This window comes from Cyrtonyx montezumae, unplaced genomic scaffold (genome assembly GCF_038088225.1).
Source record: "Cyrtonyx montezumae isolate F1298 unplaced genomic scaffold, pur_monq_1.0 scaffold_12, whole genome shotgun sequence".
NCBI classification, from domain to species: Eukaryota; Metazoa; Chordata; class Aves; order Galliformes; family Odontophoridae; genus Cyrtonyx; species Cyrtonyx montezumae.
The window spans coordinates 10,842,929-10,858,337 of NW_027071848.1; the positions used below are offsets into that span (position 1 = coordinate 10,842,929).

The window sequence follows — 15,409 nt, forward strand, 5'->3', positions numbered from 1 at the left end:
CTGGAATATCAGTCTCTAGCTCACTTTAAAATTTATGGAACTTCTTCCAAATCAGCTGCCAGAGTGGGATCTTCCATTTTGTAACCACTTGAGCTGTTTACTGTCCTACAACAATCTTACAGCACTGCAATACGTGGTGCTCAGCTTATTCACCAGATAAAGCAGCTAATGACCTAGAGGAGACTACAGAGTGGGGCAACGATAAATTTCAGAAGACGTCTATAACTCAGTTATGAGTCTTGCTGGCTAAGGTCAAAACTAACAGTTTAAATTCTTTCTAAGCATGACATAAGCTCAAATTTGGTAGCTGTTTTCCAGCTATGATTTAGTCCCACATTCATGACTGTCTTCTCAGTGAAGCCTTCTAAGGAGGGCATCCTTTACAGGTTGAGAGAGCTGGGGCTATACAGCCTGGAGAAGGCTCTGGGCAGACTGAGTGTGGCCTGTCAGTATCTGAAGGGGGGCTGTAAGAAAGAAGGGGGCAGACTCTTCAGCAGGTTCTGTGGTGATAGGGCAAGGGGAGATGGTTTCAAAGCAAAAGAAGGTAGATTTAGGCTGGAAGCAGATTAGTAACAACCAGTCTTCTGCCTACAACACTGTGATTCAGCTTGGCAGAGGTGAGTCTGGAGCTGTTTCCCTGACCTAGAGGTGAAGGGTTTCCACTTTAGCATCTCCTCAGCTGTGGATATTATAAATACTGAGTACATCCGTGTCATGGTTTTGGTTTTTGTTTTTTGTTGTTGTTGTTGTGTTGTTGATATTCCACATCATGACATCATGTGGTGTGTTGAGAGTTGAAGAGATCATGCTCCAGCTCTGTGGATCATAGATAGTTATGGATACACCTGTCTCAGAAGAGAAGAACTACATTCCCCAGAGGACTGTGCAATGCTTTGTATTTTTACATGTTTCCACCCAGAGGGAAAGATAAAAACTGTCTGCGGTCACGGGACTGTCTCTTCCCTTCAGGATGGAGCTCAGCAGTGGGTGTTTGTTGCTGCCGTCCGCCTTCAGCGTTAGCGTAAGGCCTTCGGTTTACAGGACACTCTCTCTCTTGCTCATTTTATTTGATTCATTAGCCTCAATTCCAATTATATTGTATTATATTGTTTTTGCTTTCTGATATCTTATTTAGTAAATTAGCTTTCCTCTTCAGATCGTTGCCACTGTTTTGTTCCTAGGCCCATCTCCCTTCTCTTTTTTCCCTTTCCCCCTTCCCCTTCCCCAGGGTGTGGCCCGTGGGTCCCCTGCCTCAATTGTCACGGTACCGGGTCAAACCGCCCCTCACGCCCCGCCCCGTTGCGAAGGAAGCAGAGTCAGTCGTTGCTACGATGGCGGTCGTGCGGCAGCCCGAGCGGCCCGTGCCCGGTAGGGCAGAGGCGGACCGCTGCGAGGAGCCCGGCGGGACGGGAGGAGCCGCTCCGTGGCGGCGGCAGCTCCAGCTCCTGGCGGGACGCGGCGCGGATCTCTGCGTGTATCCTGACGCCGGCGGCGTAAGGGCGGCCCTCAGACAGCCCGCCCGCGAACGGCCGCCCGAGTGGGCTCCTGTGGGCCGGGGGGTGCGGGGCGGCCGTGTAGCAGCAGGCGTACCACCCCCTTTTTCTCTTCTGAATAGAAGAAAAGCGCTTTCTATGATTAAGGTGGTGAGGCGCTGGCACGGGGTGCCCCGAGGTGGGTGCCCCATCCCTGGGGATGCTCCAGGTCAGGCTGGACAGGGTGTCCCTGTGGTCTCCAAGTGTCCCTTCCAGCTCGAACGATTTTATCATCCTGTGACAAGTTAAATTTACTATAAACAGCAAAACGTAACTACATTTTCCAGATGAACACTGAACGAGTTATGACCATAATTCGTATTTATGGGACCAGCTGTAGTGAGGTTAACCAAACATCTATCAGCGTGCTGGATGTCAGGGGGAAGAGTTTGCCCTTTCCCTCACACAAAGGCAATGTAAAGCCCATCCAGCAGCTCCTGTGTCTGTCGTGAGCTGCTAGACACAGCCACCATTGTCCTTAACGCAGCACCAGGGACAGAGCTTTCACGTTTCCGTTGGGATGGGACTTAGAAGAGGAACGCCGGGCCCTGAAAGAGGATCAGAAGCTGTGCCGGAGTAGGGCACGGAAGTATTTGGTAGAGACAAACAGGAGGAGGAGGTGAGTAGCAAGAGCTGTTCGGTGGGAGGTTAGAAAAAGCCAAGGCAGGAGTCTGGGACAGGTTCAGTGTGTTTATACAACGTGCTACTCTTTTTGGACAGTCAATGTAGTCTCCTCTTATCATGTAAATTAAAGGGAATGAGCTCGACTACACGTTCTGGCTCCAACCTTCATTTTTGTTACTCTTCCATTTCTGCAAGCTGCAGTGGATTTGTAACGCGTGAATTCAGATATACAGGAGGAGTTGGTGGGTAGGCAGTTGTCATTGCTTGCTGAAATGTTTCTGCTTCTGACTGCGTGGAGTGACAGTGCACAGCCTCTCCTGTGTGATGTGGCTTGGTGATCCCACTTCCAAGATAATGCAGTGCCAAGCCTCACTAGAAAAAAGTGTATTTGTAATCAAGTTATTGTGTACTGACATTTTAAATCGAGCTTTTCCTCATACATGAAAATACAAAGTCATGAAAAATTCTATGACAAATGGGTTAAGTTGCACACTGAGATGTTTGAATGCAGTGGTGTAAGCAGTAGGCTTTTCCACAGCACTCAGATCCTACGCTATGTGCAGGAGAGTGGCTCTGTGTACCATACAGATGGGTGGGCTTGTCCTCAAGTCTTTTCAGAACAAGCCCTCAGCCTCAAATCAGCTTCAAACCCAGTGTTAATTCCCTGAAACACCCATTTCCCATAGTTCCTTATCAGGTGTTTTTTTTTTTGTAGAACATTTATTAATTGAAATAGGGCGATAAGGTGGTAAGTCAGTAGAGGCAGTAGACAGTATTTATACTACTGTTTTACCTTCACAGAAGATCAACAAACTGTGCTGCTAGCACACATTTTGAAATAAAAAGAAAAATGGAAGAGGAGATATCTCCTGCGAGTGATTAGAGACCCACAAACTTTGCAGATAATATACCAAGCCTCAACTGAAAGATTAAATACCTTCTTTAGTTTTACGGAACAGCACCACTGTAACACCACTCATCTCAGTTGAACACTATTTATCATATTACTGATCTTGAAATATTATGCTCTGATGGAAAAGCGAACTGCAGACAGCCTGCATATTTTTGACAGACTGGAGTAGCTAAACTAGCACACGTTGATATATAAATACATTTCCATATGAATTTCACTGTGGCCTGAAGAGCAGTACACAGTATAAATCCAAATTACTCAGGTGAGCCAGCTAAAAAATTAGAAAATCATTTCCGTGTGTGATAATTGAGAATAAGTATCGTAAGCAGTTCAGGTGGAAATCTGTGAGGACAAGTATTCTACTAATTGAAAATGAAGTTCTTGTCAAATGTTGGAAAGGTAGTAAGTGCATACAGTATTTAAAAGCTGTGGTATACAATTCAAAGTTAAGAGCCATTGAAAATATAGTAGAAGGTAATCTGGAAATTAAAAGTTCATTGAAAATCAATATTTTCTTCCTGCAAGTTATGCAGGTAGGCAGCGATTTGTCTTCTAATGGTTCAGCCATCAGATTTTGTCTCAAATCTGCTTATGAGCCAAGAACTATTGTCTTTGGAACATACTGTAAAGGTGCTAGCTATGATGATGTCTTCTCAAGGATTGAGTGACTTCCTTAATCTCCGTGGTAGCACCTTAAATACTCTCTGACACAGTTTGTAGGCAGGTGTCAAGTTATTCTTGGTGCAGGTACCTTATATTCTCAAATCTGGAATTTCCTCTTGATATTTTTTTTTCAACATAAACAGCATAGATGGGTACATTATGAAATATAGTAGTCTTATTGCTGCTTCTAACTTTAAGTAGTTGAGGTTGGAAGAGACCTCTGGATTCCATCTCATCCTGCTCACGTTACCTCGGAGCAGGGTACTCAGGACCATGTCCAGACACCTTTGGAAGATCTCCAAGGAGCAGACTCCACAGTCTCTGGGCAGCCCGTGCCAGTTGTCCATCACCTGCAGAGCACAGAAGTGCACCTGGTATTCAGAAGGTGCCTGCTGTGTTACAGTTTGTGATCATTTCCTCTTGTCCTGGCACTGAGCACCACTGAAAAGAGTCTGACTCTTCCTCTCTGCACCCTTCCGTCCAGTATTTATGGACATTGATGAGATTCCCCATCTACAGGCTTAACAGGCCCAACTCACTCAGCCTCAGTCCCCTCATCATCCTGGAGGCTGCAGTATGTCCATGTCTCTCCTGTACTGAGGAGTCCAGCACTTTACTGCAGATGTGACCTCACCAATGTCAAGTAGAGGGGAAGGATCACCTCCTTCACCCTGTTGGCAATACTTTGTCTAATGCTGCACTGTTAGGGTTCTTTGCTGCAGAGGAACATTTCTGGCTCATATTCAGATTTTGTGTTCATAAATTATACCTCAGTGCATTTTAAATACCAGCTGTCATCCTGCTGGGAAGTGCAGCTGTCCTGCTGTTACTGCTCAGTGCAAAACAGGTATTCAGTTTCCCTGTGATGTTACTGGTTGCAGGTAGATGGTAGGTTCAGGAAACAGAAAATCTCCTGTGATTGTCCATCTGCATTTTTAAACTTTACAGTCAGCTGCCCTGGGTGAGTGTTTTATATTACCTTGACATCTGAATAGCTAATCCATCTGTTGTAACTGGGGAAGGGCATGTTTTCCAAGTTTGTATCAGTTTTCAATCTATTCACTGCTTCTTTTTTATTGAAGAAAAATGAAAATAGAAAACATATGCACAAGCTTTGTGCTCCACCTACTGGCTGATTATCGTTGATTATTTAAATTATTCATCAACATCATTTTTTGAGAGGGAAGAATTAAGAATTCAGTACTGCTTTCTACATTAGAATGAAAATTCAGAAAGCAGGGGTGACTGTAACCATGCAGACCTCTAATCCTGAATTGCCACTGCTGGTTGGCAGCCACAGGACTGAACTGTCTTTTCTCTGCCTGAACTTTTCTTGACCTGCCCGCACTTTTGTTTTGCTTGGTTTAGTGGTAACAGCAATCTCTCTAATTGATCAGGTATCAGTGGCTAATTTTTTTTTTCTATTATGTATCTTTTTTGTGTGCGATTGTAGTTTTATATAGGTGGCAGTTAAAAGCTGTAATTCTATGTAGAATGGAGTATTTATGACTGACATATCAATATTGAGTAGTCCAGGCCTGGTACAAGAGCACAGGTCTTGAGAACTGGAGGCACAGGGTGCAGTGTAGAGGAGTGCAAGCACAGGGGATAATGGACAGCACAGAGGTCTGGCACTGGAGACCCTGCAGCTATAACCGACTCACACCACTTAACTCACCCTTAAAGAGGTGCAGACCTAACAAAAGTGGCTGCAGTGGGAACAAAGAGAACAAGGATGTAGCACGTGGTTTATGTTAAAGGCACTGTGTGTGGAATATTTGGATGGACCATGAATCTGTGGATCTGTTGGAGAAAGGCGTAAAAAGTGTGATAGGAAACACATGATTCCAAGTGGATCCTGAGGTGAGGAAGAGGAAAACATGAATATGAACATCTCATTGCTTCTGATGAAGGGGTTCTGGATGCTGACAACTCACTACAACACCCCAAGACTATCAGAATGTAATTACCAGTATTGCAATGAAAGAATGAGCATAACATCAGGGAAAGCAGGAGAAAATAAGAGTACAAATAAAAATATAAACTACTGTAACTATGATTGAGGTTTTCTTTGTATAGAAACATTCCAGAATAGTTATTTTTCTGTAACCATTAGACCTATTTAGTCCCTTACAATATGAATTTTGCTAATAACAACAACATCAATCTTGGCTTTGCATAAGGTGTGCTTCCTTTTTCTAGTGAATATGATTTGGAGAGCACAAATTGCTGTATTGTGTGGTCAACCTGCTGCGAACCATTAGGGCATTTTGGAGGACTGCCTTCTGTGAGCCCTTAGGGTCGGTCTTTCTGAAGCCCTAAGATGTCACCACCCATTTGTAGAATTATTTATTATACATAATGCACCTGCATTTCCCAATTCACATTCTACGAGGTCAAGAAGTTACTGGTGCAGGCTTCATAGAATACCTCTGATGTGTTTCCTTCCAGTTAAAGTACAATACTTTTTCTGCCTCACATCTTACTCCAGGCCAAATAGAGATTGTGATGAGTAGTGATGAGAAAGTCCTCCAGCAGCAGCTGGCCTTGCCCATCTCCAGCTGTGTGGAACAAGAATCTTTTTTTAATTCCAGTTATAGGGAATGTGGAAGAGTGCAGCGATGTCATATTCCAAAAAAATAAATAGTGAAAGACTCTGTCAGAATTTACTCATTCCTTTTTGGAGTTACAGTCTGGAATTATTCCAGGTGCAAAGTTGTAGAATTTCCCACATCTGAATTTAACAAGCACAGTTCAACTAAAGGCTTTCTTGAGCAACTTCTGGAAAAATCAAGGAGATGTAGAAGAATAAAATACTTCCTAGGATAACCAACTCTGTTTCTTCTGTGTGATTTTCCTTTACTTTTGGTCAGTATAAAGGTTCTTAATAGTGCAGATTTACGTATTTACCATCAGTGAAATAGTAGAATACTGAAAGTTGACAGTGAATTCTAGTTTTATTACTGAAATTTCTGGGGCGTGGGAGCAATTAAATCTTCAGTGAAACGTTAACCAAATTGTTATGTCTTCTATGCTTGTATTTCTCTGCAGATTTTTTCTGTTTTTGGATAACTGCTGTTCTGGCCTCATGCCATGCTTCAAGTCAGATCAGTCCACCTTGCTAAAAAGAAGTTTGCCAATGAAACTTTTTAAATGTAATTGTTTCTGACCACCAGGAGCAGTGCTGTGCTGTGCAGTGACGAGCAGTGGCACAGGCTGCCCAGGGGCTGTGGGGAGTCCTCCTTGGAGGTCTTCCAGAGCTGCCTGGACACAGCCCTGGGCACTCTGCTCTGGGTGTCCCTGCTGGAGCAGGGCTTGGGCCAGAGGGATCCAGAGGTCCCATCCTTCCTCTGCCACAGTGTTGATTCTGTGATTAATAGCTCTTTGCATTGATCAGACTTCCATCTTATCAAAATAGCAAAGATAGCTACACTTTGCCTTTCAAGTGCAATAAAGTGGATATTCCCGTAAAAGGGAGTATTTGGAAATTAGCTGTCTCTTTTCCTATATATTCTTTTTACTACTGTGCAATTACAGCTTTTGAGCTTCTAAAAACAGAAAGTACCTGTTTCATGTTATTTTTCTATTTGTTTTCACAGTCTGAATTTTTACCCTTGGAAGAAAAGGGAAGAATAAATAAAATAGGCTGAGGTACGGAGTAGCTCTGTTGTAGTGGTAGGCAGTAGAGGCTGAGTTTGATGAGTTACATATTTACGTACAAGTTCATCTATGCAGGCACTGTGCCAGTGTGTTTACTGAGGATATATTTCACTCAAGGAGCTAATGTAAGTTCTTCAGCAAAAGCTCATGCTTTTGTCTTCAGGAATGACAATTACCCATGGCTTCATCAAGCTTGTGCCTACGGGAGGAAAGCTTTGTGGCGATGCTTGTTTTCAACTGGATCCTGCTTTGCTTTCCAGTCAGTAGAAGGACGCATTCTAAACATATGTGATATCTAGAACTGATAAGGTCAATTAGAGCTTCGGATCCCATTTTGTGCTACTGAACTGATTGTTCTTCAGAAAATTTCCCAACAATTGGAAGTGGATACAATTCTTACATATTTCTAGGTTAAAGCTTTAGCTCTTCTGACAACTCTTAAGCTATTTCTCTGACAGCTCCTGGAAGGCATGGGCACACAGCAGTAGAAGGTCATTGTCCTATATGTTTGCCCACTCTTACACACTGATGTGGTAATGTAAATGTAGTGAAAATGACATGGGTGACAAGAGCTGTATGAGTCTGCACATTAATTCTCGTATAAGAAATAATTATATCTCTGTCTGAAGCTAAGAAAATAAAAATGTTACGGTGAATTTCTTTGTCACACGCTGTCTCATTTAGGTTCATACTGACTATGATAATTCAGCTTTGCTGACATTTATAGAATTTAACTTGTGGATAAGCAAGCTTTTGTTCCATATCCACCAGATAATAGAGAAGTCACTGGTATTTGTGTAAATGTAATCAGAAAGCAGATATATCATCTAATTTTTCTTCTTAAATACAGAGCCTTTGAAGAAAGACAGAAACAAAAAGAAGAAAAAGAAGAAAGATTTCGAGAGCAAGTCTTGCAACAAAAGAAAATTAAGTCTTGGGAAACAACGGAGAAGTTCCTGCATGCTCATCTGCCTGCTTCTCAGCACAAGCAAATAGGTTTGTACGTTAAAATGTAACCATTTCTCACAATACAGTTTTTTTTATTGATAGAATATTGTGGAAACCAAATAGAACAATCAACTTCACTCAAATTAATTAGTTAATGTAAGCAGAACATAACTGACAGGAAACACAGATCTGATAGATATGACTACACTGGGTAGAAGAAATGAAATAATAAGGGTTAGTGGTTTTCTTACTAAAAACTGTGAGATATTTCATTATAATCCAATCACGGTATGCAGTCAGCTCCCAGCAGGATTGTGGCTTCCTTTTCTTCCTCCACTTCTTTCACTGCAGGTCCTTATTGCTTAGAACACAGTCATTTTGGAGTTTTGTGTAAGAAAAGTCATTTTGTGTTAGGAAGGCACTGAAAGTTACTGGGATGCGTCCCTATTGGAAGCCCTCAGTACAAAATATTCAAGAATGTGCCTTTTGTTTATCATTAAGAAAAGGCAGTCCTAGCACATATTAATGTATTATACAACTTGTGCTGAATTAGTCAGCTCTTTGAGCTGTTATTTCACTGCTGGAAAGTAGTAATCGCTGCAACTCAGTTCTTTGTTGGAATGAGTGCAGGTTGGCAGGAGTTCTTAATAGCTTCAGCCAAGTCTGACTTCCAGTCAACTTTCCAGAGTTGAAACTCTGAAGATATGCTATATTACTTAAAAATTCTTCAACAGATTTACTCTTCCAACTGCAGTTGTGCCAGCTGTGAGGTAACGTCTCTGACTTCGAGATCAAATGTCAGATTAAAATAACAAAATAGGACAGTACTGTTTTAGGGCGTTTTTGGAGCTCTACTGACAGTCCAGATTGTGTAGCAGTATAATGAATCACAATCTTTTTGTCGGTTTTCTTAATAGTAATTCTGTCTCTGTCACTTTCTATCTTACCTTTGCTTATCTGTAAGAAGCAACAGCTTGGGTCTATCTGGACTCTTTCTTTCTCCACTGCTTCAATTCCTAAGTCACAATTTGTCCCTATAAAATGCCCACAAGCTATAATTTTGGCTTAGTGAATGAATGTAATAACCATGATGTAAAAGTTAGTGCTGGGTATTTTAACCACCTACCTTCTCAATTGTGTAGTCAAAAAACAAATATCAAACCTGAATTTTGAATAAATTTATTACTGTAAACATTTAAACAGACTGTACATTGTTTCAGAGAAAATAGAGATGCTCCAGCATGCCTAACAATGCTAAAACCCTGAGTTTATGGTAACAGTCTGAATTTTGGCTCTCCAAAGTTAAGATTTTTAACCAAAACATACATGGTAAAATATTCTAATTTAAAGATTTTTTTCCAATGTGTTTTTTCTGTTAATACCTCTAGTCCAGACAAATGCAGCTTTTCAGTTAGAAGAAGCTCTTGCAGAAATTAAAGGATCAGTTTTAACATCAGGATTGTGCTTGCCAAGCATAAACAAAACGACCTTCAGGTAAGCATACATGTTTACAATGACGATCAAAAGAAGCAAGATGCTTATTGTGTTCAGAGATGCTTATTGTGGCAAAGAAAGTGCTTCTGTGGACTGTTCCAATGAAAATATCGTGAAACATACTTAAGTTGCTCATGTCCACTGCATAAAATAGCAGAGGAGATGTCGCAAATCTTACGGGAAAATTTTGGGAATAGGCAGGGTGAGCCTAGTCCCCATTCAGTTATACCTGACTGAGACTGCCATCATTATCAAACTATTCTATGAAGTATAAAGTATTCTGTCAAGATGCTCTCTTATTCTCATCCTCATCTTTCTCTTCTGACTCAAGGATAGTGCAGCTTGCATATACATTCCATGAATCTTACCTTCTTTCCAGATGTTTCAATTTCTTATTCTTTAAATGTATCTTGAACATCAGATAACAGCTTCCCCTGTAATTTCCTCTTGTATCACAGACCATTTGAAATCAGTACTTCACTCTCCCAAAGCGCTTTTTCTGTGACACATTGCCTTATCCCAGAATCAGGATATCCCAGGTTGGAAGGTACCCATAGGGATCCCTGAGTCCAACTCCTGCATTTCTTATTCATTAAGGGTACTTGTTTCTTGGCTTTGTCATTCTTGGTAACTACCTAGTTCTTGCCTCTCATTTTCCAGAACTTGGTTCCTTTTCCTAGTGATCTTACCCAGCCTTGTTCCACTTCTGTCCACATTTTGTTCTTGATCATATCTTGCTATAGATTCCCTGCTTTCCTAGTCTCTGACTGCACATTTTCCTTGTCATTTGGTTTCTCGTGCCTCTTGGCTTCTTTAATTTCCAGTGTCAGCCTGTGTAAACCTGTCATTTCCTCAGTCTTCATCTGAGCTCCCCTCGAGCACAGTACCCATCTCCAGTAGTTACTCTGAGGACTTTGATTTCAGGTAGCAAATACAAACTCCTTAATATCTCACATTACTGATACTACTGGTAATCAGTAGAGTTGGGCTCTTTAGATACAACAAAGCCTTTTTGCTATTTGAGTAAGGGAATATCTGACAGCATCAGTATATAATCATCCTCTATATAAGCCAGCCTCATGTGAAAAAAAAAATAAAGAATAAAGGCATTTTCCTTCTTAAAAGAAAAAAACAAAAAACAAAAATCTTCCATATTCCAGTCCTGCAGATGACCAAACTGTTGGCTGACATTTTCCAGAGTAATTCAGCCTGAGGCAGACACCCAACAACCCAATCACAACTCTGACTATTTATAAGTAAGAGAAGTTTTAAAATGGAAAGTGCTGGAGACTTTTAATGCAAGACAGCACAAACAGCACCACCTGTAGTTACATGCAGTTTCACTGTCCTTCACATGCCAGGCATTTGTTGATGATGTATACTTTTGTAAAGGAACAAGTTTGTAAACGTATAGTTGGCACATGGAAGCACACAGAAATAAGCCAAAGTAATAAGGTTTTCTCCTGTATCAAGAACCACAGATGGCAATGCATACTCACCAGTATCAAGGAATGGTTATTTGCGTCAGGAGCAGATTTCAGCAATGGTTGGCTTGGATAAAACAACGCAGGAGAGCAGCAGAACAAGCGTGGATAGTAACCGACTTCTGTTCCAGAGAAAAGTGAAAGAAATGCAGCAGCTGATTGAAAAACAGCATCTCAGCAGCTTAGAGGTATGATATTTTCATGTGATTCATAAAAGAATGCTTCTTAAGTATAAGATAAAGTTTACTGAATGGAATAAAAGTGAGAGATGGTAAGCACACCTTAACAATTAGAGAACTCTGCACTATGCTGTACCAACAGATTATTTATAGTAAGATTATGCAAATTTTCAATAAGAGTTCAGAAATCTTTAAATATGTTTGCAAGGATTTTTTCAAAGATACCTCAGAGATGTCAGTTGTCCTCTTTCTATGAACCTGAGATCTGTATGCAGGAATTCCTGGCTCTGGAGTAGTTAGGCATTAGTCTATGAGGGGTCTTCTGCTGGCTACAAACTTAAGTTGGCAGCTTCCACTAACACACATAAGCCTCTGCTTTGCTGTTTCTACAGTGATATAGCAGTACAATAATGGTAGATCAAATGTTCAGTTAATTTTTGATTTTCCCAGTGATCAGTGCTGATTTCTTGTGCATTGACTTGTCAGTTCTTGTCATCTTTGGTACAGACACAGCTGTAACAAACCCAGAATACTCATTAACTTTGTGCCTAAGTGAATTTTTAGAATGGAAATCAATTTCAAATGCCATTTTAGAAACACAGTGAAAATCAAGAAGAAATGAGGTCCACAATCATTTCTTTCAACTGCGCTTTTAAGTGTGATTTTAGGTCAGTCAGTGTTGTCTTTGATTTTGGAAATCAATATTTTTGGGGTTTTTTTTCCCTTTATTTTTTAATGTAACTTTTTTTTTTTTTGCAAATACAAGTATATAATTCTGATTTCACTCATATTTCTGTAATATTATCTACTGGTGTATGGAGTTGTGGACCTGAAATTGCTTCAACATAATGAGGAACCATCATTTTTACAATAGGAAAGAGCTGGAGGTGTGGGATCTTTAGTAGCAACAGAGCAAGGGCTTTTCTGTTTAATACATCTGTACAGGAGAACTGTATGCAGCTCAGATATCTGGAGTTCTTTGATACTGATCTTTTCAAGCACACTGTACCAGCTTAGTTCCAATGGGTGTTCATGGGAATCTCGAGAAGCTGATGGTTAATAAAGAAAATCTCACTCAACAGGAGTAAATTGCAGAATGTTTGAAGAGGTAGATGGTCCAGTTTGTATTAGAAAAGTTGTTGATTAATGTTCATTCTTACATGTTGTAATCAGCCCTGGATACAGAATGTAATATGTGAATTTACAAATTTATGTGTTTTTAACTTAATGTATTTTTGAAAATACTTTGATCCTATACAAATTTGTGCTGTTCTTCCAGAATTTATTTTTTCAGGTACCACTAGGGGTTGCTCAGCTTCTTCCCTCTGATAAATAGTTTCAAGTTATAACAATTTATACTTGAAGCATTTGGACTCTCTTTAAATTTCATGTTTTGGAATCTGAGTAGAAAAACAGTCGAGCAAGCTGTTGTCATTTTTCTAACATAGGTGAGGCTCAGAAGTCCAATGCTTGGGCTGGGCCAGTGTGTGTGTGTGTTGTGACTTTCTGCAAACAGAAGCAGTATTTATAAGACCCTTACTAATGTTACTGCCATGAATGGTCTTCAGAAGTCCTGTTGCAGTCTCTTGTCCAAAGTCATTTCAACAGCACTTGCCTTTCTGAAGTGGACGTCAAAGTAGTTCAGTGCACACATGCTTTGCAGCCTGACCATCCACTGAGATCCTTTGACCTCTTTGTCGCTGTTTTTACAGGCCCAGCAGGATTATGAAGATTCCTAAAATTCTTCTCTTTCCTACAGGGCAATAAAGTTCTCTGTAGAACCTTACCAGTAGATTTGGTGTGTTCCCAGCTTTCCAACCCTAAAGATTTGTATAGTCTCAGCAGTAAGCCAAGGTTTCTAGTGACTCTTCCACCATTCTCCTAAAAAAATTCTGCTTAAAATATTGAGAGCAGTAATTTGTATTTTGCGCAACAGTTACTAACGAGCCACTAAATCAAATTCTCTTTTATTGGATGCCCATAAATATGCTCCATTTTGAAGAAATTAGTATTGGTAATGTTCAGTCACAGTCAAAATTCTTATTGCACAGTTTGCTTTGCAGGCATAAATAAAATCTTGAAGTTGGAGCTGATAGTCCTGGCTTTAGCTATGCTGCCTGCAGCTTCTATCCAGAAGGCAGTTAGATATCATTTTGCCAAACGTTAGCTGTATGTGTTGAAATTTTCCATTTCTAGCATCTGCCTCGGACTGAATAATTTGCAGAGTTTCCTTCAGAATGGCTCAGCTGCGTTAAGGAATAATATTATTCATATACCTTTTGTCTTTTTTGTTTCATCACCTCTCCAATTCAGTGACCACTTGAAACTGTTGTGATCAGTACAGTATTTCCTTATGTTATTCCAGAAAATCATACTGTAGCTGAAAAAATTGTTTGACTGACATTTTATCTCTCTCATTGCATTTTTTTAAACAAAATAAATGTAAATAAGAGTGAATTCACAAGCGAAATAGGTATAGATTACAAGATGGAGAGACTACATTTTCCTTTTCCTTCCTCTACATTAGGTTACTCAGGTGGTATCAGTGAAATCCAAATGTGAATTCCTTTTCTGATTGATTTGAAACAGAAATTTTACTTCAGCTCTCCTTTGGTTTTCAGGCATATTGAGCGGCCCTTAAAGTACTCATTATTGGTCTTTCTTTGGTTCCCCTCAGAGTACAGTATTCACTATCTATTGAAGTCTGTATTTATTTAGTTAGTTAGTTAGTTTGTTAGTTAGCTAGTTAGTATATTCACTATTTATTGAAGCAGGGACTGGAACACAGCTATTGTTTCTCAGAAACTGCAAACTGAACAACGAGGCTTTACGTCTAATCCAGCACATTGCACCCTCTGGTATGGTATGTGTTTATTCATGGCATCTATAGGATTAAGTAAGTATCTGGGAAATACAGAATAGTTGTGATGTTACACTGAGTGAAAGCAGTCACAGGAATGGGCATTAGCCCTACTTGCATGAATGAGCTGCCCTGCACACTGTTAGCTATTTGTGTTCCTAGGGTTTAGAAGTTGGACAGTGTCTATGAGATGGAAATGCATCAAGTCACACACAGAAGGACTTCTTTACAGTAAGGGTGCTGGAGTACTGGAGCAGGCTGCCCAGAGAGAGTCTGGATCTCCTCCACTGGACGTATTCACGACCCATCTGGATTCCTACCTGTGTGACCTATTGTAGGGTACCTGCTTTGGCAGGGGGTTGGACTCAGTGATCTCTTGAGGTCCCTTCCCTGCAATTGTTCAATTCTGTGAACTCATGGAATCGCTGAATTCATATTCAGGAGCCTTTCTGTTATGACTGGAATGAGTTAAACAAGAGTTCCTTTTGCAATATGCATTGTATCATTCAAATTCTTCAGAGGCATAGGCAAGACCAGCATGGAAAAAAGGAGTGTCAGCGTACAAAATCTGTCCCAAGAGTCAAGACATTTTAGTATGGTCAGGGCTAGTTAGCAGGAAAGCAGATTTCTAAGGGCAGCATTCAGATAAAGTGGGATTTGAGTAGAACTCAGAATTTGTTTTGAGACCATTCAAAGACTTGAAATAGGTTTCTGCAGTCACCTTAAGCCAAAACATTCTGGTCATCTTTAACTTTTAACTGTAAATGTTAACATCTGTTTTGTTGGTTACTTGAGTTTTATGACAAACTCAAGTGATTTCCCTACCAGTTTTCTTTTAGCCACATCAGGAGCTGCAGTTTTTATTGGCTTTCAACCAGAATTGCGACAAATCGTTATCTTCCACATTATTACACCAATTCAAAACAACTTCTCATTTGCTATAAGGGCTACTAATCAAATTGAAATTTATCTCCAGAATGAATCATTCTGCCTGAATACTCAGCCTTGTTTTGGTTATGTATTCCTCAGAGAGGTCTTTTTAAAAGCATAGT

General features: G+C 40.4%; 1 protein-coding gene across 1 annotated transcript in view; it reads left to right on the plus strand.

Annotated features, from left to right (window-relative positions):
* Positions 1-1,331: 1,331 nt before the first annotated feature.
* CEP126 (centrosomal protein 126) overlaps positions 1,332-15,409 on the plus strand; it is a 30,503-nt gene continuing 16,425 nt past the window's right edge. The window contains exons 1-5 of the mRNA XM_065730374.1: positions 1,332-1,474; positions 2,026-2,151; positions 8,243-8,388; positions 9,729-9,834; positions 11,308-11,506. Of these exons, the coding sequence (XP_065586446.1) occupies positions 1,332-1,474; positions 2,026-2,151; positions 8,243-8,388; positions 9,729-9,834; positions 11,308-11,506 (720 nt within the window). The remainder of the gene's footprint in view (positions 1,475-2,025; positions 2,152-8,242; positions 8,389-9,728; positions 9,835-11,307; positions 11,507-15,409) is intronic.